The sequence below is a fragment of the Mobula hypostoma genome, chromosome 3 (genome assembly GCF_963921235.1).
Source record: "Mobula hypostoma chromosome 3, sMobHyp1.1, whole genome shotgun sequence".
Lineage (NCBI taxonomy): Eukaryota > Metazoa > Chordata > Chondrichthyes > Myliobatiformes > Myliobatidae > Mobula > Mobula hypostoma.
The window spans coordinates 148,313,939-148,341,070 of record NC_086099.1 but is presented as its reverse complement, the minus strand read 5'-3'; the positions used below and the strand labels follow the sequence as shown (position 1 = coordinate 148,341,070).

The window sequence follows — 27,132 nt, the reverse complement described above, 5'->3', positions numbered from 1 at the left end:
GGCCTCAATGGTTATGGGAAGAAGACCGGGGAGTGGGGCTGAGGAGGGGAAAAAAATGGATCAGATATGATTGAATGATGGAGCAAACTCGATTGGCCAAATGGCCTTATTCTGCTTCTGTGTCTTACCGTCTTCTTCTGCTATTCCAAATGCTTGATGCTCTCTTACTACTTCACCACCTTAAGCACTTTTGGGCCAGGGATTCCTATTGGTCAGTCAAGTCGAGTTTAATATTATGTGCACAAGCACAGTGAGGTACAGGTACAATGAAATAACATGTCTGCAGCCGTATCACAAGCATGTACAGTAGATTAAGACAACCCACAGAACACAAGTTATACAAGTGGTACAAGACACTGAAGAGAACAAAAATACCAGTACAAATAAGACATTAGTGCAAAAACTATCAGAGAAGTCCATGGTGATGCAAGATATGGTCTAGAGTGGTCTAGTTCTGAGGTAGCATTATGGTTGTGCAGCTCAGTTCAACAGCCTGATGATTCAGGGAAAGCATTTGTTCCCAAACTTGGTGGTCTGGAACTTCAGGCGTATTTACAGTACCCATAAACAGTATTCACTCTCCTTGGAAGTATTCATGTTTTATAATATTCAATCACAGTGGATTGAATTTGGCTTTTTTGACACTGATTAACCGAAAAGACTCTTGTGTCAAAGCAAAAACAGATTTCTACAAATTATTTTAAATTTATTACAATTATTAAACACAAAATTGATTGCATAATTACTCACCCCCTTCAAGTCAGTATTTAGTAGATGCACCTTTGACAGCAATTACAGCCTTGAGTCTGTGTGAACAGGTCTCTACCAGCTTTGTACATCTGGACACTGTAATTTTTCACCATTCTTCTTTACAAAACTGCTCAAACTCTGTCAGATTACATGGGAATTGTGAGTGAACAGCCCTTTAAGTCCTGCCACAAAATCTCAATTGGATTGAGGTCTGGACTCCGACAGCCACGCCAGGACTTTACCTTTGTTGTTTTTAAGCCCTTCCTGCATAGTTTTAGCTTTATGCATGGGATCATTGTCTTGCTGGAAGAGAAATGTTCTGCCATGTTGTAGTTCTCTTGCAGACTGCATCAGGTTTTCATTGAAACATAGAAAACCTACAGCACAATACAGGCCCTTTGGCCCACAGTGCTGTACCGAACATGCACTTACTTTAGAAATTACCTAGAGTTACCCATAGCCCTCTATTTTTCTAAGCTCCATGTACCTATCCAGGAGTCTCTTGAAAGACCCTATCGTATCCGCATCTACCACTGTCACTGGCAGCCCATTCCACGTATTCACCACTCTCTGTGTAAAAAAAACTTACCCCTGACATCTCCTCTGTACTTACTTCCAAGCACCTTAAAACTGTGCCCTCTCGTGTTAGCCATTTTAGCCCTGGGAAAAAGCCTCTGACTATCCACACGATCAATACCTCTCATCATCTATCAGGTCACCTCTCATCCACCGTTGCTCCAAGGAGAAAAGGCCAAGTTCACTCAACCTATTCTCATAGAGCATGCTCCCTAATCCAGGCAATGTCCTTGTAAATCTCTTCTGCACCCTTTCTATAGTTTCCACATCATTCCTGTAGTGAGGTGACCAGAACTGAGCACAGTACTCCAAGTGGGATCTGACCAGGGTCCTATAAATTTGTAACATTATCTCTCAGCTCTTAAACTCAATCCCACAGTTGACGAAGGCCAAAGCACTATATGCCTTTTTAACCACAGAGTCAACCTGTGCAGCAGCTTTGAGTGTCTTATGGACTGAGGCCCCAAGATCCCTTTGATCCTCGACACTGCCAAGAGTCTTACTATTAATACTATATTCTGCCATCATATTTGACCTACCAAAATGAACTACTTCATACTTAAACAACACACATCAAAGTTGCTGATGAACGCAGCAGGCCAGGCAGCATCTCGAGGAAGCGGTACAGTCGACGTTTCAGGCCGAGACCCTTCGTCAGGACTAACTGAAGGAAGAGTTAGTAGGAGATTTGAAAGTTGGAGGGGGAGGGGGAGATCCAAAATGATAGGAGGGGGAGGGATGGAGCCAAGAACTGGACAGGTGATTGGCAAAAGCGATACGAGAGGATCATGGGACAGGAGGTCCAGGAAGAAAGACAAGGGGGGGGAACCCAGAGGATGGGCAGGGGGTATGTTCAGAGGGACAGAGGGAGAAAAAGGAGAGTGAGAGAAAGAATGTGTGTATAAAAATAAATAACAGATGGGGTACGAGGGGGAGGTGGTGCATTAGCGGAAGTTAGAGAAGTCGATGTTCATGCCATCAGGTTGGAGGCTACCCAGACGGAATATAAGGTGTTGTTCCTCCATCCTGAGTATGGCTTCATCTTTACAGTAGAGGAGGCCGTGGATAGACATGTCAGAATGGGAATGGGATGTGGAATTAAAATGTGTGGCCACTGGGAGATCCTGCTTTCTCTGGCGGTCAGAGCGTAGGTGTTCAGGAAAGCGGTTTCCCAATCTGCGTCGGGTCTCGCCAATATATAAAAGGCCACGTCGGGAGCACCGGGCACAGTATATCGCCCCAGTCGACTCACAGGTGAAGTGTTGCCTCACCTGGAAGGACTGTTTGGGGCCCTGAATGGTGGTAAGGGAGGAAGTGTAAGGGCATGTGTAGCACTTGTTCCGCTTACAAGGATAAATGCCAGAAGGGAGATCAGTGGGGAGGGATGGGGGGGACGAATGGACAAGGGAGTCGCGTAGGGAGCGATCCCTGCGGAAAGCGGGGCGGGGGAGGGAAAGATGTGCTTAGTGTTCGGATCCCGTTGGAGGTGGCGGAAGTTACGGAGAATAATATGTTGGACCCGGAGGCTGGTGGGGTGGTAGGTGAGGACCAAGGGAACCTTATTCCTAGTGGGGTGGCGGGAGGATGGGGTGAGAGCAGATGTACGTGAAATGGGGGAGATGCGTTTAAGAGCAGAGTTGATAGTGGAGGAAAAAAAAAGATGAAGCCACACTCAGGTTGGAGGAACAACACCTTATATTCCGTCTGGGTAGCCTCCAACCTGATGGCATGAACATCGACTTCTCTAACTTCCGCTAATGTCCCACCTCCCCCTCGTACCCCATCTGTTATTTATTTTTATACACACATTCTTTCTCTCACTCTCCTTTTTCTCCCTCTGTCCCTCTCACTATACCCCTTGCCCATCCTCTGGGTTCCCCCCCACTTGTCTTTCTTCCTGGACCTCCTGTCCCATGATCCTCTTGTATCCCTTTTGCCAATCACCAGTCCAGCTCTTGGCTCCATCCCTCCCCCTCTTGTCTTCTCCTATCATTTTGGATCTCCCCCTCCCCCTCCAACTTTCAAATCTCTTTCTAACTCTTCCTTCAGTTAGTCCTGACGATGGGTCTCGGCCTGAAATGTCAACTGTACCTCTTCCTAGAGATGCTGCCTGGCCTGCTGCGTTCACCAGCAACTTTGATGCGTGTTGCTTGAATTTCCAGCATCTGCAGAATTCCTGTTGTTTACTTCATACTTATCTGAGTTGAACTCCATCTGCCACTTTTCAGCCCAGTTTTGCATCCTATCAATGTCCCTCTGTAACCTCTGACAGCCTTCCACACCATTCACAACACCCCCAACCTTTGTGTCATCTGCAAATTTACTAACTCATCCCTCCACTTCCTTATCCAGGACATTTATAAAAATCACAAAGAGAAGGGGTCCCAGAACAGATCCCTGTGGCACACCACTGGTCACTGACTTCCATGCAGAATATGACCCGTATACAACCACTCTTTACCTTCTGTGGGCAAGCCAGTTCTGGATCCACAAAGTAATGCCCCCTTGGATCCCAGGCCTTCATATTTTGTAAATAAGCCTTGCATGTGGTACCTTATTAAATGCCTTGCTGAAATCCATTTACACTACATCTACTGCTCTACTTTCAGTGCGTTCAGTCACATCCTCAAAAAATTCAACCATGCTCGTAAGGCATGACCTGCCTTTCATAAAGCCATGCTGACTATTCCTAATCATATTATGTCACTCCAAATGTTCATAAATCCTGCCTCACAGGATCTTTTCCATCAACTTACCAACCACTGAAGTAAGACTCACTGGCTTATAATTTTCTGGTCTATCTCTTCTTCCTTTCTTGAATAAGGGAACAACATCTGTAACCCTCCAATCTTCCAGAACCTCTCCTGTCCCCATTGATGATGCAAAGATCATTGCCAGATGATCAGCAATCTCCTCCCTCGCCACTCACAGTAGCCTGGGGTAAATCTCATCTGGTCCTGGTGACTTATCCAACTTGATGCTTTCCAAAAGCTCCAGCACATCCTCTTTCTTAATGTCTATATGCTCAAGCTTTTCAGTCCACTGTAAGTCATCCCTACAATCCCCAAGGTCCTTTTCCATAGTGAATAATGAAGCAAAGTGTTCATTAAGTACCTTCACTATCTCCTTCAGTTCCATACACACTTTTCCACTGTCACACTTGATTGGTCCTATTCTCTCACGTCTTATCCTCTTGTTCTTCACATAATTGTAGAATGCCTTGGGTTTTCCTTAATCCTGCTCACCGAGGCCTTCTCATGGCCCCTTCTGGCTCTTCTAATTACATTTTAAGCTCCTTCCTACTAGCCTTATAATTTTCTACATTTCTTTTATTACCTAGTTTTTTGTACCTTTCAGAAGCTTTTCTTTTCTTCTTGACTAAATTTTCAACTGGCTCTGTACACCATGGTGCCTGTACCCTACCATTCTTCTCCTGTCTCATTGGAATGTACCTATGCAGAATGTCACGCAAATATCCCCTGAACATTTGCCACATTTCTGCCATACATTTCCCTGAGAACATCTCTTCCCTATTTATACTTACACTTATACTTATACTTCCTATCCCTTTCCAATGCTATGGTAATACCAGATCAAGTACAGCCTCTCCTCTTGTAGGCTTATCTATATACTGTGTCAGGAAACCTTCCTGAACACACCTAACAAACTCTACCCCATCTAAACACTACGATGATCCTGTATCATTACAACTTTCCAGAATCTGTTTCCTTATCTGCTCCTCGATGTCCCTGTTACTATTGGGTTGTCTATAAAAAAAACACCCAGTAGAGTTATTGGCCCCTTCCTGTTTCTAACTTCCACCCACAGCGACTCAGTAGACAATCCCTCCATGACTTCTTTCTTTTCTGCCACCGTGACACGATGTCTGATCAGCAGTGCCACACCCCCACCTCTTTTCCCTCCCTTCCTGTCCTTTCTGAAACATCTGAAGCCTGGCACTCTAGGTAGCCATTCCTGCCCCTGAGCCATCCAAGTCTCTGTAATGGCCACAACATCAGTTCCAAGTGCTGCTCTAAGCTCATCCGTTTTGTTCATGATGCTTGCATTAAAACAGACACATCTCAAACCATCTGTCGGAGCGTATCCCTTCTCTATCACCTGCCTATCCTCCCTCTCTCACTGCCGACAATTTCTCTCTACTTGTGAGCCAACTGCACCCTCCTCCATCTCTTCACCACCCCTGAGCAATTCTAGTTTGAGCTCTTCCCAATAGCCTTAGCAAACCTCCCTGCTAGGATATTGGTCCCCCTCAGATTCAAGTGCAGGATTTTCCTCCAGGATTTCCCTGTCCTTTGCTGCATTCATTTTACCTTCTACCTTCAAAAGCCTTCCTGGGCCTGCTGTGTTGAAGCATCCCCAGAACATGATGCAGCCACCACCATGCTTCACAGAAGGGATGGTGTGTTTTTGATGATGTGTGGTGTTTGGCTTATCCCAAACTTAGCATTTAGTCTGATGGCCAAAAAGCTCAATTTTAGTTTCATCAGACTATAAAACCTTCTTCCACCTGACTTCAGAATCCTCACATACCTCCTGGCAAACTCTAGCCAAGATTTCAAGTGTTTTTCTTTCCAACAATGGCTTTCTCTTTGCCCATCTCCCATAAAGTTAGACTGGCTTGTAACTCCTCCAGAGTTATCATAGGTCTCTTGGTGGCCTCCCTCACTGGTACCCTTCTTGCACAGTCACTCGACTTTTGAGGATGGCCTGCTCTAGGCAGATTTACGGCTGTATCATATTCTTTCCATTTCTTTATGATTGACTTAACTGTATGCCAAGAAATATTGGAAATATTCTTGTATCCATGTCCTGACTTGTGCTTTTAATAATCTTTTCATGGAGTTGCTTGGAGTGTCCTTTTCATAGTGTAGCTTTTGCCAGGGTACTGACTCACCAGCAGTTGGACCTTTCAAATACGCGTGTATTTTTACTATATCAATTGAAACACCTTGACTGCACCCAAGTGATCTTCATTTATCTAATTATGTGACTTATAAAACTAATTGGTTGCCCCAATGATGATTTGGTGTGTCATATTAAAGGAAGTGAATACTTATGCAATCAATTATTTTGTGTTTGATATTTGTAATTCATTTAGATCACTTTGGTGAGGTACGTTTTCGCTTTTACACCACGGTCTCTTTCATAAGAACATAAGAAATAGGAGCAGGAGTAGGCCATCTGGCCCATTGAGCCTGCCCCACCATTCAATAAGATCATGGCTGATCTGTCTGTAAACTGAGCTGCATCTACCTGTCTTTTCCCCATAACCCTTAATTCCCCTACTATGTAAAAATCTATCTAACTGTTTTTTAAATATATTTAGTGAAGAAACCTCAACTGCTTCCCTGGGCAGAGAATTTCACAGATTCACCACTCTCTGGGAAAAACGGTTTCTCCTCATCTCCATCCTGAATCTTCTCCCTTGAATCTTGAGGCAATGTCCCTTAATTCTAGTCTCACCTACCACTGGAAACAACTTTTCTACTTCTATCTTATCTACCCCTTTCATAATTTTGTATGTTTCTATAAGATCCCCTCTCATTCTTCTGAATTCCAGAGAGTATAGTCCCAGATGACTCAATCGCTCCTCATAGGTTAACCCCTTCATCCCTGGAATCAACCTAGTGAACCTCCTCTGCACTACCTCCAAAGCCAGTATATCCTTCCTCAAGTATGGAGAGCAGAACTGCACACAGTACTCTAGGTGCGGCCTCACCAGTACCCTGTATAGTTGCAGCATGACCTCCCTGCTCTTGAATTCAATCCCTCTAGCAATGAAGGCCAACATTCCGTTTACCTTCTTAATAACCTGTTGTACCTGCAAGCCAATTTCTGATGATTCATGCACAAGCACTCCCAACTCCCTCTGCACTACAGCATGCTGCAATCTTTCACTATTTAAATAATAATCTGCTCTTCTATTATTCCTTCCAAAGTGGATGATCTCGCATTTAACAACGTTTTATTCCATCTGCCAAACCTAAGCCCACACACTTAACCTATCTATATCTCTCTGCAGACTCTCCACATCCTCTGTACAATTTGCTTTTCCACTCAGTTCAGTGTCATCAGCAAATTTTGCTATGCTACACTCAGTTCCCTCTTCCAAATCATCAATGTAAATGGTAAACAGCTGTGGGCCCAGCACCGACCCCTGCAACACCCCACTCACCACTGACTGCCAACCAGAGAAACACACATTTATACCAACTCTCTGCCTTCTATTGGTTAACCAATCCACTATCCATGCCAATACACTTCCTCTGACTCCATGCATCCGTATCTTATTTATAAGTTTCTTGTGTGGCACCTTATCAAACGCCTTCTGGAAATCCAAGTATACAACATCCACCTGCTCCCCTCTATCCCTGCACTCATTATGTCCTCAAAGAACTCCAGTAAGTTTGTCAAACAGGACCTACCCTTTCTGAATCCATGCTGCGTCTGTCTAATAGAAACACTCCTTTCTAAATGTTTTGCTCTTTCTTCCTTAATGACAACTTCAAGCATTTTCCTAACTACAGATGTTCAGCTAACTGGCCTATAGTTGCCCGTCTTTTGCCTACATCCTTTTTCAAAAAGTGGCGTGACATTTGCTGTCTTCCAATCTGTCAGGACCTGCCCAGAGTCTAGAGAGTTTTGATAAATGATTACCAACTCAATATATAAGTTTGCTGATGTCACAACAATTGTAGGCTGTATCTTGGGTAATGATGAGTTTGAGTACAGAGAGGAAATTAAGAACCTGGTGGCATGGTGCAAAGACAATAACCTATCCCTCAACGTCAGCAAGATGAAGGAATTGGTTTTTGACTTCAGAAGAAGTAGCGGACCGCACGACCCAGTTTACATCGGTGGTGCACAAGTGGAACAGGTCAAAAGCTTTAAGTTCCTCAGGGTCAATATCACAAATGACCTGACTTGGACCAACCAAGCAGAGTCCACTGCCAAGAAGGCCTTTACTTCCTGAGAAAACTAAAGAAATTTGGCCTGTCCCCAAAAACCCTCACTAATTTTTATAGATGCACCGTAGAAAGCAATCTTCTAGGGTGCATGGCAACCTGGTATGGAAGTTGTCCTGTCCAAGACCGGAAGAAGCTGCAGAAAATCGTGAACATGGCGCAGCACATCACACAAACCGATCTTCCGTCCTTGAACTCACTTTGCACCGCATGCTGTTGGAGCAGTGCTGCCCGGATAATTAAGGACACGACCCACCCAGCCAACATGCTTTTCGTCCCTCTTTCCTCCGGGAGAAGGCTCAGGAGCTTGTAGACTCATACGGCCAGATTTGGGAACAGCTTCTTTCCAACTGTGATACAACTGCTGAACGGATCCTGACCTGGATCTGGGCCGTACCCTCCAAATATCCGGACCTGCCTCTTGGTTTTTTTGCACTTTCCATTTTCTATTTATGATTTATAATTTAAATTTTTAATATTTATTATCGATTTGTACTCTAGGGAGTGGGAAGCGCAGAATCAAATATCGCTGTGATGATTGTACGTTCTAGTATCAATTGTTCGGCGACAATAAAGTATAAAGTACTATAACCCCCGCCAATTCCCTCAGTACCCTGGGATGCATCTCATCAGGACCAGGGGACTTATCTACCTTCAGGCCCTCTAGTTTTCTCATCACTATCTCTTTAGTGACAGTGATTTTATCGAGGTCCTCACCTCCCATTTCGTCCATAACATCATTCTTTGGCATATTAGACATGTCCTCCACCGTGAAGACTGACACAAAATAGTCTTTCAATGCCTCAGCCATTTCCTTATCACCCAATATCAATTTCCGCTCCTCATCTTCCAAGGGACCTACGTTGACTTTTGCCACTCTCTTCTGCTTTATATAGTTATAAGGACTTCTGCTATCTGTTTTTATATTTTGTGCTAATTTACTTTCATACTCTATCTTCCCTTTCCTTATTTCTTGTTCAGTTGTTCCTTGTTGCTTTTTAAAGTTTTCCCAATCCTCCAGTCTCCCACTACTCTTTGTGACTTTGTACACATAAGCTTTTAATTTGATACTATCTTTTATTTCCTTAGTTATCGAAGGCTGGCTCTCCCCACACTTACTGTCCTTACGTTTGACTGGAATATACTTTTGTTGAGCACTGTGAAAAATCTCTTTGGAAGTATTCCACTGTTCCTCAACTGTCCTACCAAATACAGTAGCCTGTGCTTCCAGTCCACATTAGCCAACTCCTCCCTCATCCTGTTGTAGTCTCCCTTGTTCAAGCATAATGCACTAGTTTTAGATCTAACTGTTTCACCCTCCATCTGTATGCAAAATTCAATCATACTATGATCACTCTTTCCAGGAGGATTGCTGACTAACAGGATCATTAATCTTACCTGTCTCATTGCACAGGACTAGATCTAAGATAGCATTTTCCCTTGTAGGTTCACTAACATGCTGCTCAAGAAAGCCATCAGGGATGCATTCTATGAAGTCCTCCTCAAGACTTCCTTGACCAACCTGATTCACCCAATCTACATGGAAGTTAAAATCCCCCATGACAACTGCCATTCCGTTCTTACAAGCCTCAGTTATTTCTTGGTTAGTCGCCTCTGCCACTGCAATATTTTTATTAGGTGGCCTATAGACAACTCCCACCAGTAATTTTTTTTCCCTTTACTATTCTTAATCTCTACCCAGATGGACTCAACATTTTGCCCTGTAGATCTTATATCGTCTCTCAGAATCACCCTGATCTCATCCTTAATTAGGAGCGCTATCCCATCTCCTTTGCCTTCCTGCCTACCTTTCCATATTACCTGATACCCTTGGATATTTAATTCCCAGTCACTTCCACCTTGCAACCAGGTTTCTGTAATGGCCACTAAATCATATGCTTTGGTACTGATCTGTGCAACAATTCACTAACCTTGTTTCTAATACTACAGGCATTTAGATAAAGTGTCCTTATACTCATTGTCCTTTTAGAATCGAGTGACCTATGTGATTTTTTTCTTTTTACTTTTATACACTCTACTCATACTTTCTTCTTCACTAACTCTAGCTTTGGTCTCTGCATCACTTCCCTCTTCTTTTCTGTGTGGGTTCCCTTTCCCCCTGCCATATTAGTTTAAAGCCTCCCCTTCAGCACTAGCAAACAATCTCCCTAGGACATTGATCCCGGCCCTGCCCAGATGTAGACCATCCGGATGGTACTGGTCCCAACTCCCCCAGAAGTGGTTCCAATTCCCCAAGTATCTGAAACCCTCCCTCCTGCACCATCAATCAAGCCACATATTCATTCTAGCTATGCTGCTATTCCAGCTCTGGCTAGCTCATGGCACCGGTAATAATCCTGAGATTATTACCTTTGAGGTCCTACTCTTTAATTTATCTCCTAGCTCCCTAAATTCGGCTTGTAGGACCTCATCCCACTTTCTTCCTATATCCTTAGTACTTACATGCACCACGGCAGCTGGCTGCTCGCCCTCCCCTTTCAGAATGCCCTGCAGCCTCTCCGAGACATCTCTGACCCTTGCACCTATGAGGCAACCCACCATACGGGAGTCCCATTTGTAGCCACAGAAGCTCCTCTCTATTCCCCTTACCATGGAATCCCCACCACAACGGCTCCGCCACTCTTTTTCTTCCCCTCACGCTCAGCAGAGCCACCCACGGTGCCATGATCCTGGCTACTGCTGCCTTCACCTGATGAGCCATCTCCCCAGCAGACTCCAAAGCGGTATATATGTTTTGGAGGGAGATGACTGCAGCAGACTCCTGTACTATCTTCCTGCTACTACTCTTCCTGTTGATCACCCATTCCCTATATTTCCTTAGATCCTTAAATTGCGGTGTGACCAACTCACTAAATGTGGTATCCACAACATTCTCAGCATCTCGGATTCTCCAAAGTGAGTCCACGCGCAGACTCCAGTGCTGCCATGCGGTCTATCAGGAGCTGCAGCTGGACACACTTCCTGCACACGTAGTCTTCAGGGACACTGTCAGCCTCCCTGAGTTTCCACGTGTCACAGGAGGAGCATGGCACGGGTCTGAGCTCATCTGCCATGTCAGAGCAACTGATGTTAGCGGAAGAGGACCACGGGAGAAAGGGAAGAGTCCGCTGGGGAAGTCGAAGGCTGTTATCTGTGAATCTCTGCGTATCAGTTCTTCGCCTTGACCCTTCCTCGCCAAAGCCCTATCACTCTGCTACCTTCTCACTCCGCTGTTGATCTGTTGATCAGTGTCAATAAAAGCCAAATTAAATCCACTGTGATTCAGTGTTGTAAAACAATAAAACATGAAAACTTCTGGGGGCGGTGGGGGGGGGTGTTGGTGAATACTTTTTATAGGCACTCTATATCCTCAGTGAGGATTTGAAGATGTACTGTATTTGAAACCTTGTCACTCATGCCATTGAACTAGTTTTTCTGAAAATTAGAAATAGACTACTTGATAGAATTCCAGAGAAACAGGGAAAACGTACCCAACCTGGCTTTTTATGTCAATGCTGTCTTTGTGTGTCTGTATTAAATAAACTCAACGTCATAGATTACTGAAGGTTGGAATAGAAATTCCCTTTGGATTCTTCTACATTCTGTACATAGGAAAATTGAAGGGCAAACTTCTAAACAAGGAGATCTCAATTTAGCCACTATAGTCAAACTTGTGTTTTTTGTAATTTGTGAGTGGCTGCATTATGGCCTGGTGCGTGAACACCAATGCCTTTCAGTAGAAATCCCATAAAATGTAGTGGGTTTGGCCCAGCTCATTGCGCATGAAACCCTCCCAACCATTCAGCACGTCTAAATGAAACATTGCCATAGAAAGGCCACACCCATCATCAAAGATCCTCACCACCTAGGCCTCGCACTTTTCTCACTGCTGCTATCAGGTAGAAGGTACAAGTACCTCAGGACTCATACCACCAGGTACAAGAACAGTTACTACCCCTCAACAATCAGGGTCTTGAACAAAAGGGGATAACTACTCTCATTCTATTTCTGTACCCACAACCAATGGTCTCTCTTTAAGGACAATTTATCTTGTTACTTCATGCTTGTTATTTATTGCGATTTAATTTGCATTTACACAGTTTATTGTTCATTGATCCTGTTTACAGTTACCATTCTATAGATTTGCTAAATATGCCCACAGGAAAAAGAATCTCCAGGTTATATGTGGTGACATGTATGTACTCTGATAAATTTTACTTTGAACTTTGAAAATTTCATAAGCACGGAAACAATTATTGTCTTTGAGATCCCCAGGCATACAAATGATGATAAATTCATGAAATTGTGATAGAAGCAATTCTTCATCACTCTTTGGCACCATAGAAATGATTTTATTTAATCCATTGGCCATCATGCATTTCAGCTGTTGGACGATCTTTTTAACCTCTTGCTGAGTTGAGTTTGATTGAGATTGTGGTGGATGCTACATTGTGGAATAAAGTCAAGACTGTAAAAGACTGATTCTTGTACGAATAGCTCAAGGCACATCTTCCAGCAATTGCTGATGATGTCATTGTCTTTGATAGCCCCTCCACCATTCTTGGCTATCAGTGGAGAAGGACCCAGGATGTTTAGGCTGCACAAGTCCTGGCGGGACATGTTATGGCTGTTGGTTGCCGAACCACCAGCATTCTTTTCACCAACTTTGTTCTGTAGGCCATGGGCCTTTTATTGGACCTTGTCTTTCAGATGCTTGTAGGTTTGTATTTTTCCATCGAGAAAGCTTGAGGCTTCCTGCCAGGAATGCCCTGCATTTGTGGTTAAGTAGTTCCTCTCCAGATTCCTGATTGTTCTCATCAAATTAAGAGTGATATTTTCTTGTAGAGACACACTTTTCATAGGTGGTACTCTTGTGGACTCCAGGGCAGACCAGACTCCATGGGCATTCTGTGGCTCCAATTGACTGAAAGTCTTCAGGTTGTCTTTGAGGTGATGACAAAATGGAGGGAGGGTCTTTGGTAGCTTCATTTGTGAATCTTATGCAGCAGATGTTTTGTTGCCATTGTCATTTTTAGGAACCAGATTGATGGTGATGCTAGACTGAATTAGGTCTGTTACGTACCCCGTAACTGGGTTGCCAAACCAGCAGAAATGGATCACTCAGTTGGAGTCTGGAGTACTAGAACTAAGAAAGTTTTATTAAAGAAACAAGCAACACAGTAATCGAAAGGATAATAAATGCAACAGTTCAGCGATGATAAACACACGTGCACAGAATTAAGATAACAGCATCAATCAAGCTCTATCGTTGTCTAGGGGTAAATGACCAAATTTCAAAGTGACTCAAAGTTCAGTCCAGTTTAGTAGTTCAGTTCGCAGTAATCGTTGCCATGGCGATGGACAATGTGGGGGAAGAGAGAGATAGAACAGGAACAACTGATCATTCAGACACGGCTTCACTCACAGACCGGCGAGATGGCTCACAAGCAACTTTTGGGCAGGTCCTTGGTGATGTCACCTGAGGTCACCGACTGTGACCCCTCCTCCAGATGCGGTCGATCCTCTGCAGTGAACCCAGCACCCAGGCAAGGGCGGACACACACCGGGTTCCCGCTGATCGTACCTTTCCACCCCGGGCGTTGTCTGGTACTTGTCAACGACTCGTGAGAAGGTGGCAGACCACTTGCTGATGTCACTGATGCTAACACAGGCCAGCAAACATCTTAATTTTATGTGTATTCTCGTCACAGGTCTTTGCCAGTTCAATAGTCAACATCCTTGTAATCTTTTGCTCAGATAATGCAGTAGTGCAACAGACGCCATTGCTTGGATTGAGATGTTGCGCTGAGGCTTTGTCAAACTGATGAAACAAGGCATTGATCATGACAATATGGTGTCTGAAAAATGCGTCAGAAAGTACTGGATTGCATTTGGCTTTCCCTTCTCCTTCCATGACAAAGACTTGTGTCATTTCCCTGTCTGGCACTTTGAGGAATCATTTTGTTTTCCAAGCAAGTTGAAGTCATGGATAGCTGAAGGTTGGAGTAGAACTCCCCTCTGGTGGTTTTTTTTCCCACTTTCTGATCACAGGGCAAATGAAAGGCAAACTAGTAAAACAAGTTGATTGTAATACTTGACACCCAAAACAGCATAGTGAGCTCCACCCAATACTGTTTGTAAATTACGCTTAAGTAAATTTGTAAGGGAATTTTATTCCCTAGTCCAATTTGCTCTACATTTACATATCTCTGTTCTCTTCAGTGTAGCCAATATTTTTCAACTCCCAGTCTGCCTGTGACTGCAGAAATCCAACAGTTTGCTGTTCAGAAAACTCTATTTAAGACTTCTGTAACAACCATTTTTTATCTTGCAAGGCAACTCTAGCCTTTACATTTAATTTGTTTTTCCCCAGGCTTCAGATAAAATATTCCCCTTGCTCCACACTTTATTGCTATCACAGTCAGAGTCACAGAGCACAGAAACACACCCTTCCACCCTTCATATCTGTGCAGAACATTATGTCTTTGATAAGATCTTCACTCTGAATAATTTTTAGGTAGATATAGCAGCGGTATCTATCCTTTTGCTTTCTTCTGAATTCTAAAGCTGGTGGTAGGAATATCCAATTAAATGCATCTCTTCACCATTTCAAACAGTTTATTTCTGGTGGATAAGCATGATGATAGAAATTCACTGTTGCCTTAATGACAGCACAATAAATTCTCTTGCTTTTTCCTAAAGAATCCTTTAGTTTTATACTCATCACCTGTTATTCTTATCTTAGATGTTGGTGAAAACCTCGTTACCAAAACCACACCATCCTCCTTACTGTTGCTGGAGTGCTCTATGCTTGCAAATTTTGATGCTACTTCTGCCATTTCAAAAAAATTCTTTATTTCCAGTTGAACAAGAACCTTCTATGGATGATTATGGAATATATGAATTTGTTGCTGTGCCAGAGCCAGCAGAGTTTCCACAGGTGGGTGCTGAGCAAGACTGGTTTTGCAAACTTAATGCTTGTTTACATTTGTAGAACTTCCTTTTTGTAACCCTTTATCAACCTGCTTTTGATTTGCTGAATAATCCTGTCAGTGCAAAGTCAATGATAGGAAATGACAATCAGCATTTACACCTGGAATCATCACACCAACTCACTCAGGGAATACGGTGATGAGGTAATAAATTAGCAGTTGGAAGAGTTACGTAGCCTTTATAAAGGATAGACACATTCACGAAATCTAATCTTATAGGAGTTATTGGATCATAAGGCCACTATCTCCTGCACAATCACTAACCTCATCAACTTTGGAGATCTCCCATCCACTGCCACCAAGCTCATAATTCCTTTACTCTGCACTGCTTGTTTCTACCTCCTACACAAGGTCCACAAACCTGACTGTCCAGGTAGGCCCAAATCGCTGCCTTCTCTTGCCCCACTGAACTTGTGTCCACAGACCTTGACTCCATTCTATCCCCTTTGGTTCAGTGCTTTCTTACCTACATCAGCAACACTTCACTTGCTCTTGATCTCCTCAACCACTTTCAATTCACTGGCCCTGACCACCTCATTTTCACCATGGGTATCTAGTTCCTTTGCACCTCTATCCCCATCATGAAGGCCTTAAAGCTCTCCACCTTTTTCTTGGTAAGTTCCCCTCCAGCACTACCCTCCTCTGTCTGGCAGAATTTGTCCTCACCCTCAACAATTTCTCCTTCTGCTCTTCTCACTTTCTTCAAACTGAAAGGGCAGCCAAAGGCACCTGCATAGGCCCCAGCTATGCTTGCCTTTTTGTTGGCTACCTGGAACAGTTAATCTTCTAAGCCTTCCCTGGTAATGTTCCCCAACTCTTTCTGTGTTATGTTGATGACTGCATTGGTGCTGCTTCAGGCACCTATGCTGAGCTCATCAATTTCATCAACTTTGCCTCCAACTTCCACTCTGCCTTTAAGTTCACTTGGCCCTCTTCTGAAACCTCTCTCCCCTTTCTCAATCTCTCTGTCTCCGCCACTGAAGACAAACCTGTTTTATATAACCTACTGATTCTCAAGGCTATCTTGACTATACCTCTCTACTGTAAAAATATTATTCCCTTTTCTCAGCTCCTTTTGTTCCACTGAATCTGTTCCCAGGATGAGGCTTCCCATTCCAAGACATCAGAGATGTTTTCCTTCTTCAAAGAACGGAGTTTCCCACCCTCCATTATTGATGTTGTCCTCACTCGCATCTCCTCCATATCCCAGAATTCCATTCTCACCCCATCAGCATGCCGGCTGACATAAATAGCGTTCCTCATGTCCTCACCTACTACCCCATGAGTCTCTGCATTCAGGACATCATTCCTTGCAACTCCCACCATCTTCGATGGGATGCTGCCACCAAGACATCTTCACCTCCCACCTTGCCCCCTCTCAACTCTCTGCTTTGCACAGGAATCGCTCCCTCCGAGATTCTCTTGTCCATTTGTCCCACACCACTAATCTCCCTTCTGGCACATATCTCTGCAAGTGACGGAAATACTACAACTGCCCATTCACTTCTTCCCTCACCTCTATTCAGAGCCCCAAACAATCCTTCCAGGTAAGGCAACACCTCACTTTCAAATCTGTTGGAGTCACCTATCGTATCCGGTGCTTCTGATGTGGTCGCCTTCACGTTGGTGAGACCCAACATAAATTCGGGGTGTGCTTTGTCAAGCACTAACACTCCATCTGCTGAAGGTGGAGTTTCCCAGTGCCCAACCATTTTAATTGCTTTCCCCATTCCCATTCCAACATTTTGGTCTGTGGCCTCCTCTTCTGCCCCAAGGAGCCATTCTCAGGCCAAGGAGCCCTCGCCTGACCTGCTGAGTTCCTCCAGCATTTTGTGTGCCCTAGGAAGTATTAGGATGTGTTTTAAAAAAAATATTTGTGCAAGTATTGCGATTTAAATGCTTAAAACACTTAGAATGTTTAACAACCTTTCGAAGCTGAATGGAAATTTCTACCTTACTGATAAAGGACAAAAAATTTTCATACAGTGGTTTTTATAACCACATGATACCTCAAAAATATCAAAGTATTTTGAAATGAAGTCCCTAAAGGAACTAGGGCAGTCAATTCATGCAGAGCTAAATTCAGGGAACAGTAATAAGAGAACAACCAGCTAATCTGTTTTTGTGATGTTGGGTCAGTATAAATGGGGTAAGGATGGTGGGAATAATTTCCCTGCTCTGGCGTCAAAGCAGTGCCATGAGATATTTTGCATCCACCAGACAAAGAGAGCCACAGTTTAACATTTCTGTTGAATGACATCATGTCTGATGATGCAGCAGTCCTGAAATCCTGTGCTCAGAACTTGTGCAAAAATTTCTGAGCATTAAGCTCACAAACACAGGGGCAGGAGCCGGCAGCTGAAATTAACAAAACACAGGGAAATGGCCAGGGTATTTGAAGGTTATTTCAGTGAATGAGGGAAAGGAATAACAGCCAGGTGTGAATCTACTTTGATAGCTGGCTCCCATTATGCAGGGTAATGAAGGGAAGCTAAAGCAAGGACAAGGAAAAAAAACAAACAAAAGATAATGCAAAACACATTGAAATTGTCTGAGGTGTGGCACTGTTCGCAGTCATGTTTGTTTCAACAATCTTGTTTTCTGTTATTTGTCTGTAGACCATGCTGCTCATTGAGTTATAGAATTATATAGCATAGAAACAAGTCCTTCAACCCACAAAGAAGGGCGCTCCCTCTGCTAGTCCCATTTGTTGTTACTGATCCATATCCCTCAAAGCCTTTTGTTAAAAATCTATTAATTTGCCGAAATGTCTTTTAAATGTAGTAATTGTACCTGCTTCTACCACTTCCACAGGTATCTCACTCCATATACCCAACACCCAGTGTGTGGAAAACCTGTCCCCTCAGGTGCCCTTTAAATATTTCCCCTCTCACCTTAAATCTATGCCCTCCCACAATCTGTGAAAAAGACTGACCATCCATTTTATCTTTGCTCCACATAGTTTTATAAACCATTATATAGTCAGCACTATAAACAGTCTATTCAGTCTTGCCATATCACTCAAGCCTTTCAGTTCCAGCAAGATCATTGTGAATCTTTTCTGCAAACAGTGCTCCTAGAGTAGCCTGGCCAATGTCTTGTGTAGCTGTAATATGATGTCCCAGCTTTTGCACTCAATGCTTCCACTCATGAAGGCAAGCGTGCCATATACCTTCACTGCCTGTACCACCCCTTACAGAAAACTATGTACTTGTCCCTTTAGGTCTCTAACACTCCCAACAACCATGCCATTCACTCTATACTGTATGTTCTTCCATGGTTTAACTTTTCAAAATGCATCGCTTTGGACTTGGCTGCATTAAATTCCATATCTAGTCCTTTGCCCACTTTCCCATCTGACATAGGTTGTGCAACCTTAGAAAGCCTTCTTCATCGTCCACTACACCAAAAATTTTGGTTTCATCTGCTAAGTTACTAGTCATTGTCAGCCACATTCTCATCCAAATCAATAATATGTATGACAAACAACAGGGGAATCAGTACTAATTCCTGCCACACACGCATGGTCACAACTCCTCCAATATGGGAAATAAACCTCCTTTAGCAGATATCACTTTTTTAAAAAAAGCAAAGCACCTCAGTTTCATTACATTGGATGCCACTGCCAAGACTTTATTTGTCATAGTCATACATCACATGAACAGACCCTTCAGCCCACTAATCTATGCTCAATACTAATCAATACTTGTCTATACCAGTACTCAAGCACCTGGATAATTCAAGTGCTTCTAAATTTTGAGAGCATCTCCCTCCACCATACATTCAGGCACTGAATTAGTGTTTGTAACCACTTTCTGGGTGAAAAAAAGTATCAGTTATCTTCCAACCTTCTTACTTCTCTCATCAAACCTATACTGCATTGCATAGTTTTTTTAGACATAAGAAGTAAAGTTTTTTTTACTACCTGCTTTATTTATTTTGTGTACCTAAGTCATTGTCCTTTACTCCAAGGAAAACAAATCCAGCTCATCCAGGAACACCCTTCGCTCTCTTCTGCCTGATCTCAGTGCATTCACATCCTTCCCATAACATGATGACCAGAAATGGATACAATACTCCAGTTGTAGTCTAACTGAAGTTTTGTAAAGTTGTACAATGTACTTTCAAGCAACAAAAGTAGCAGAGAAGTTTGGGAGTGAGACAAAGTCTGAGATAGCAGAGGGAGGAATGGCAGGGATCAGGCTATAATGGGTGATTATGGCAGTTGGTCAGGCTCTGGTGGAGGTTGATGGCAAAAGGCCAGCAGACAAATAGCCCAGCACTGTAAGGTGATGTCTACAGACTCAGCCATCACTGGGCTTACCTCTCACATTGAACTATTTTCAAGTGCTAGCTGAGTTTCTTGGGTGTTTATTTCAGCCCAGAAATTATTGTAGTTGTCTTGCACTCCAGAAAAATCTATTTTTATACAAGTACTAATTTTTTTTTAAAGTACTTAGCATCTTAATTCCTTGGCCATTAGGTTGGAAGTTTGAGAGAGTGAATACCTATATTTAAAAAATCTCTGATCACCACCTGTTTGTCTGTACACTATAATTTTTTATGCCATTATGCTTCTCTGTAGAACAAAAAAAATGGAATGATCGTCTTTAGGATGTGTTTCTATTTAAAATTATACATTCAGTGGAGTTCAGAAACTGTGGGCGGGACTTCCAGATCTTGAGACATTTAAATCAACATGCAGGCAAATAACATTAAACCTTCAGCTCCAGGAAAAAGAAAGACCTTCTCAATGTGAAATAAAAAACAGCCTGACAGAATTTGTGGTCAGACCACAACAAAATGTGAGAGATGTATTACTGAGTACAGTGGGGGAACAAAATAGAATCTTTTGTGGGTAGAGTAACAATGGCCTCCACTCCGATTAAACTCCTGTATGATTGACGGTGGGATGGGTTAGGTGGGCTACACTGTGCTGTACTGCTCTATGTTGCTCAAGACACTATTTGTATTCATTTGATAGAAAAGATGAGAACAATGGAACAGGATTTTTAATCATCATCATTTAAACGTGGCTGAGCATTACTGCTGGATCACATTTGGTGGCTCAGAGCATGTAATATGGAACATACAATATTTTAAACCCTGCTTGTATTAATATTCAACATTACCATCCTGAAAAATTACAATGATCTTGTGATATAGGAGCTATAAACTCAGAAATTATTTAACATAAGCTTTGCTAGAGTGAAACAACTATAACTGATATTATAAATTTTGATTGACTCCTGCCCTCAAAGAAACACAAGAAATAGCAACTTCTGACTAACATTAAAGCAGAGACAAGAGGGGGTGAAGAATGTGTGTACTATAGTTCATGAGTTTGAGTATGACTTTAAGAGCTGCCTTCAGATACATACCAGTGGTGAAAGTTCCTAAAGATCCTGAACCTTTGTTACTTTTCACAGTTGCAACCAATTGGCTCCTCAAGGATGCAAGCTCCCATTTAGCTGAAAAGTATTTTGGCAAACTGGGTCCAATTTAAAATTGATAGGAGGCAGAGTAGTGTTGAATAAGTTGTTGTCTGACTGGAATTCTCTTACCAGTGATGTGTGGCAAGAATCAACGTCATAACCGGTAATTTGCCACAGGATCAATGCTATACCTAGTGATGTAGCACAAGGATCGATGCTTTGTGCTGGGATTTGACATGTTTCTGGACAGTTAGGGTCATTTTGCCTCTTGATACAGAGGGAAAGTTGGGTAGAACAGTGGGAGATGGAATTTAATCCAGATAAATGTGAGATAGTGCATTTTGATTTCAAAGTAAATTTATTATCAAAGTACATATATACTGAAAGAACATATATAGTAAATGGCAGGGAATTTAGATGGGGAGAGAGAGTGCTTGGGGTGCAAGTTCATAGCTCCCTGAAAGTGGCAATACGAGTGGAAAGGATATTTAATTTGCTTCCCTGCATAGGTAGTGGGTACAGAGCATAAGAGTAGGGAAATCATGATACAACTCAACAATACTTCCAGGGTGCCTAGGGGCGACTCGAGTAGCCCCAGTACTCTCAATGGATACGATTAAATATTCTCGTTTCAGCCTGACAGAGCTAAAAAGCACAACTGCTTCCAAGATCAATACAGTCAACAAAGATGTCTTAATGCGTTTAAGTGAACTATCGCTGCTTAAAATTGACAGAAACAACTCTGACTGTGGACGGAAATGCCCACGGAGGATTCATGGCTGTAGATCGGGGTTACAAGTGCGTTTAAGGAAAGGGTTTTTAAACACCCAATACCGACCATCATGCTGGCAAACATGCAGTCTCTGCTGAATAAAATAGATGATCTCGGAGGTAGGGTGCTGAATCAGAGGGACATTAGGATCATGTGTGTCCTTTGTTTCATGGAATCTTGGTTAACCCTTTCTGTATCGGATACAGCGATTCAGATCGACGAGTTTGCTACACGCTGTCAGGATAGATCTATAGAGTCTCTCAAAAGCAGAGGTGGTGGAGTATGCCTCATGATCAACTCTTCTTGCTGCACAAATATACCAGTGCTGTCCCAATTCTGCTCACCAGACCTGGAATATCTAGCAGTTAAGTGCCGTCCTTTTTACCTCCCACGGGAGTTCTCCAGGGTCACTTAGGTGGCAGTACACATTCCATTTCAGGCCAACGTCAATCGGGCTTTAGATGATCTGAGCAATGGGATCAACATGCACAAAACAGCGCATCCTAATGCCTTCACCAATGTTCTGCGAGATTTTAACCAGGCCAGTCTGAAAAAAATCACTAAGCAATTACCATCAACAGATCATTTGCAAGTACCACAGGAAACAATACACTGGACCATTGCTACACCGCCATCAACAATGCCTACTGTGCCATTCCTTGTTCTCACTTTGGGATGTCTGATTACCTGGCTGTACTTCTACCCCCTGAGGATAGGCAGAGACTGAAGCTGCAGCACCAGCAGTGAGGACCAAGAAGATATTGACAAGAGAAGCACAGGAGTGCCTACAGGACTGCTTTGAATCAGTGGACTGGACTGTATTCAGGAATTCATCTTCGGACCTGGATGAGAATGCTGCATTTGTTATGGACTTCATTATACCAGTGTGGATGAGTGTGTACCTACAAAGACTTGCTGTACATTCCCAAACCAAAAGCCGTGGATGAACCAGGACGTACGTTGTCTACTGAAGGCTAGATCTGTGGCATTCAAGTCTGGCAATCCAGGCCTGTACCAGAACCAGGTATGATCGGTGGAGGGCTATTTCAAAGCCGAAGAGACAATTTTGAATGAGGTTGGAGGGGACATCAGATGCATGACAACTCTGGCAGGGCTTATAAGACATTAATTCCTACAAAGCGAAACCCAGTAGTATGAATGGCAGTGATGCTTCACTACCAGATGAACTCAACGCCTTCGATGCACGCTTTGAAAGGGAGAATACAACTACAGCTGTGAAGATCCCTGCTGCACCTGATGACCCTGTGATCTCTGTCTCAGAGGCCGGTGTTAGACTGTCTTTAAAGAGAGAAGAACCCTCACAAGGCAGAAGGTCATGATGGAGTACCAGGTAAGGCTCTGAAAACCTGTGCCAACAAACTAGCAGGAGTATTCAAGGACATTTTCAACCTCTCACGTCTACGAGCGGAAGTTCCCACATGCTTCAAAAAGGCAACAATTATACCAGTGCCTAAGAAGAATAGCGTGAGCTGCCTTAATGACTATCACCCAGTAGCACTCACATCGACAGTGATGAAATGCTTTGAGAGATTGGTTATAACTAGACTGAACTCCTGCCTCAGCAAGGACCTAGACTCATTGCAATTTGCCTATTGCCACAATAGGTCAACAGCAGATGCAATCACAATGGCTCTCCACACGGCTTTAGACCACCTGGACAACACAAACGCCTATATCAGGATGCTGCTCATCGACTATAGCTCAGCTTTTAATACCATCATTCCCAAAATCCTGATTCAGAAGTTGCAGAACCTGGGCCTCTGTACCTCCCTCTGCAATTGGATCCTCAGCTTCCTAACTGGAAGACAACAATCTGTGCAGATTGGTGATAACTTCTCCTCCTCAGGGGTGTGTGCTCAGCCCACTGCTCTACTCTCTGTATACACATGACTGTGTAGCTAGGCATAGCTCAAATACCATCTGAAATTTGCTGATAATACAACCATTGTTGGTAGAATCTCAGGTGGGGATGAGAGGGCATACAGAAGTGAGATATGCGAACTAGTGGAGTGGTGCTGCAGCAACAACCTGGCACTCAACATCAGGAAGACGAAAGAGATGATTGTGGACTTCAGGAAGGGTAAGACAAAGGAACACATACCAATCCTCATAGAGGGATCAGAAGTGGAGAGAGTGAGCAGTTTCAAGTTCCTGGGTGTCAAGATCTCTGAGGATCTAACCTGGTCCCAACATATTGATGTAGTTATAAAGAAGGCAGGACAACGGCTATACTTTATTAGGAGTTTGAAGAGATTTGGTATGTCAACAAATACACTCAAAAACGTCTATAGTTGTACCGTGGAGAGCGTTCTGACTGGCTGCATCACTGTCTGGTATGGCGGCCGGGGTGGGGGGGGGGGTGGTTGGGGTACTACTACACAGGACTGAAAGAAGCTGCAGAGGGTTGTAAATTTAGTCAGTTCCATCTTGGGCACTAGCCAACAAAGTACCCAGGACATCTTCAAGGAGCGGTGTCTCAGTAAGGTAGAGTCTATTATTAAGGACCTCCAGCACCCAGGGCATGCCCTTTTCTCACTGCTACCATCAGGTAGGAGGTACAGAATCCTGAAGGCACACACTCAGCAATTCAGGAACAGCTTCTTTCCCTCTGCCATCCAATTCCTAAATGGACATTGAACCCTTGGACGCTACCTCACTTTTTAAATAATTTATAGTGTTTCTGTTTTTTGCACAATTTTTAATCTATTTGATATACATATACTTTATAAAGTATACTGAATAAGATTTATTTATTTATTATTATTATTTTCTTTTTTCTTCTATATTATGTATTGCAATGAACTGCTGCTACCAAGTCAACAAATTTCACGTCACGTGCCAGCGATAATAAACCTGATTCTGATTCTGATTCTGTTACCTCAGTTAGGCCACACTTGGAATATTATGTGCGGTCTGGTTATTGCATTACAAATATGATCTGATAGTGCAAAGAGATTCACCAGATTGCTGCCTAGAATGGAGGGGTTTAGCAACAAGGAGAAATTGGATTAGCTGGGATTGTTCTCACAGGCAGGAGACTAAGAAGTGAGCTTATAGAAATTTACAAAACGTGAGGGGCCTAGATAGGGCAGATTGTCACAGTCTATTTCCAAGGACAGGGGGTCTAAAACTGGAGGATACTTTTTAGATTATGATAACACCCAGTCCTCTTTTAGTGTCATTTAGAAATGCATACATGCATTAAGAAATGATACAATGTTCCTCTGGAGTGATATCACAGAAAACAGGACAAACCAAAGTGTAACACTGACAGAACCACATAATTATAATATATAGTTACAGCAGTGCAAAACAATACCATAATATGATGAAGATTCACCAATAACAATACCATAATACGATGAAGAGCCTCCTGAGTGCCATCCTCCGCCGAGCGCCTTGGACCATGGGCACAGTAAAAAAAAAGACACAAAGTCCTGAGTCGATCAACTCCCGAGTCCCCGATAGCAGGCGGGAAAAGGGAGCAACTCCCTGCCATAAACCTCCAGGCACCGTCAACTTGCCGATACCTTGAAAGCAGTCGACCACAGCTGACCCTGAGTCCATCTGTCCGAAAACTCCGAGCTTCCGATCAGCCTCTCGGATACAGCCTCCTGAGCGCCATCCTCTGCCGAGTGCCTTCGACCTCTCCCCGTTGGCTGAAACAAGCAAAGTCGAGGATTTCGGGACCTTCAGCTCCAGAGATTCCGATTACCACACAGTAGCAGCGGCAGTGAAGCAGGCATTTCAGAAGTTTTCCGGATGTTCTTCCGTGCTCTCATGTCTGTCTCCATCAAATCAGAATTGTGCACGGTCCCCTATTTGACAGATAAAAGATATCATCACCGAAGTGGCCGCACGTGCTGCCATCGCACCGCCATCTTCTCCCCCCTCCCGGGAGGATTTAGGTGAGAATTGAAATATGTAAAGAAGATCCAAGGTGTACGCTTTAACACACAGGGCAGTGTGTACATGGAGCTACTTGCAAGAGGAGGTCATAGAGTCAGGTGCAATCGCAACACTTCAAAGTATTTGCACAGTACATGGTTAGATATAACATAGACAGATGTGGACAAATATAGGAAAATGGGATTAGTGTTGCATTTCTAAGTTTCTTTGCTGTATGACTCTGTGGCTCTCGGATTGCTTCATTATCAAATAAGATCATAACTGATGTAATGTTGGCCTCAATTTCACTTTCTTGATCTCTACCCATACTCCTCTGTCACCCTTTGCTTTGATATACAGTGGACTCTGGTTAATTGGGACACATCCAGACCAGTATATTTTGGCCCAATTAGCAAAAGTTTCATGGAAATAGTTAAAAAGGTATAAAAAAAGTCAAGCTTCTGTTTAAATGAGTAACAAATTATATATTAAAATGAAATACCGAATGAATTAGAACAACGTACTGACACTTCTGCAGCACTTTAAAGCTGTATTAGTACCTAACAGTTTATCCACTGTACATGGCCGTGTTCTTTTGATGACTGAATGGACAAAATCAGTGCAGACGGCTAGTACAGATAATGGACTGCCTTCATACAGTGCTATCGATGATTACATCCTCCAAATCTTCATTTTCATTGTAACATTCAAGATAACTTCAAATTCTTCATAGTTTCTAACTTGTTGAAGAAGTAAAATAATTTCATTTTCACTTCTGGCCATTTTTGGCATCTGAAAGCTTGAATGCTTGAAACTGCAGTTCTGAATTCTCTTCCTACTTATTTCCCGCCAACTGTTAGTGACAAAAATTGCTGCTTTTGAAGACAAGCACACACCACTGATGCTATTTAAAAGCTGCTCACTCTGAGCACAGTGTAATGTCTAATGGCCACATAAATGCTTATAACTGACATTAGTTGGAAACTGTTCAGCTTTAGTCTACTGCCCCAATTAAATGGCATTATGTTGCAAATAAATGAAGGGAATCCCAGGTATTTTCTGGATTAGTGTTTTATTCTTTAAGAGATGTCCCAAATAAGCGGAGTCCCTGATTAATCAATGGCCCAATTAACTGGAATCCACTGTATTCAATATTTCTACTTCCACAGTTGTATGGAATAGAGTCTTCCAGTGATTCATGATCCATAGTGATAGGATAAAATGCTAAGTAAATGGTGTAGGATTAACTGCTCATATTTACTTCTCTTTCCATCTAGAGGGTGACTAGAATAGTGGAGAGGTTTGCTGATCGCTACCGTCAAACTACCTATCAGCTGCTCTTATCTGAGCTGAAAACATCCAGCCTTTATGTTGGTGGCCAGATCTCACAAGTCACCAGTGCAACTCCACTGAGATTGTTTGGTACACTTGGACCGTTGAGCGCTGGGATACGCAACCCTGCCTGGTCTCTATTTGTCTTCGACATATTTCCAATGGATCCCTTTCTTGCTCTGCAAAGACCAAACGGTCGCTGGTGTACAAAGCCACCTTATGTTGAAGGAACTCATATGTAATCATCTTCTGCTCTGTAGAAATAGTGGAAGCAAGTCATCCTCAATCCTGTATGACTAGCTATGAAGTAGAAGATTCCTATGCAGTTACTCAGGATAATAGGGGACAGGCCCATTGCAACACCTTCATAATTTTCATGG

The 27,132-nt window shown here is 43.1% G+C and overlaps 1 protein-coding gene across 2 annotated transcripts in view; it reads left to right on the top strand.

Moving 5' to 3' along the window:
• Positions 1-27,132, top strand: part of hepacam2 (HEPACAM family member 2) — a 101,079-nt gene that overhangs the window by 62,623 nt on the left and 11,324 nt on the right. Inside the window, exon 8 of one of the 2 annotated variants that reach the window (XM_063043840.1) lies at positions 15,176-15,252. The exons of the other annotated variant lie outside the window; for it this stretch is intronic. Coding sequence (XP_062899910.1) covers positions 15,176-15,252 — 77 coding nt within the window. The remainder of the gene's footprint in view (positions 1-15,175; positions 15,253-27,132) is intronic. 2 annotated transcript variants of the gene reach the window in all.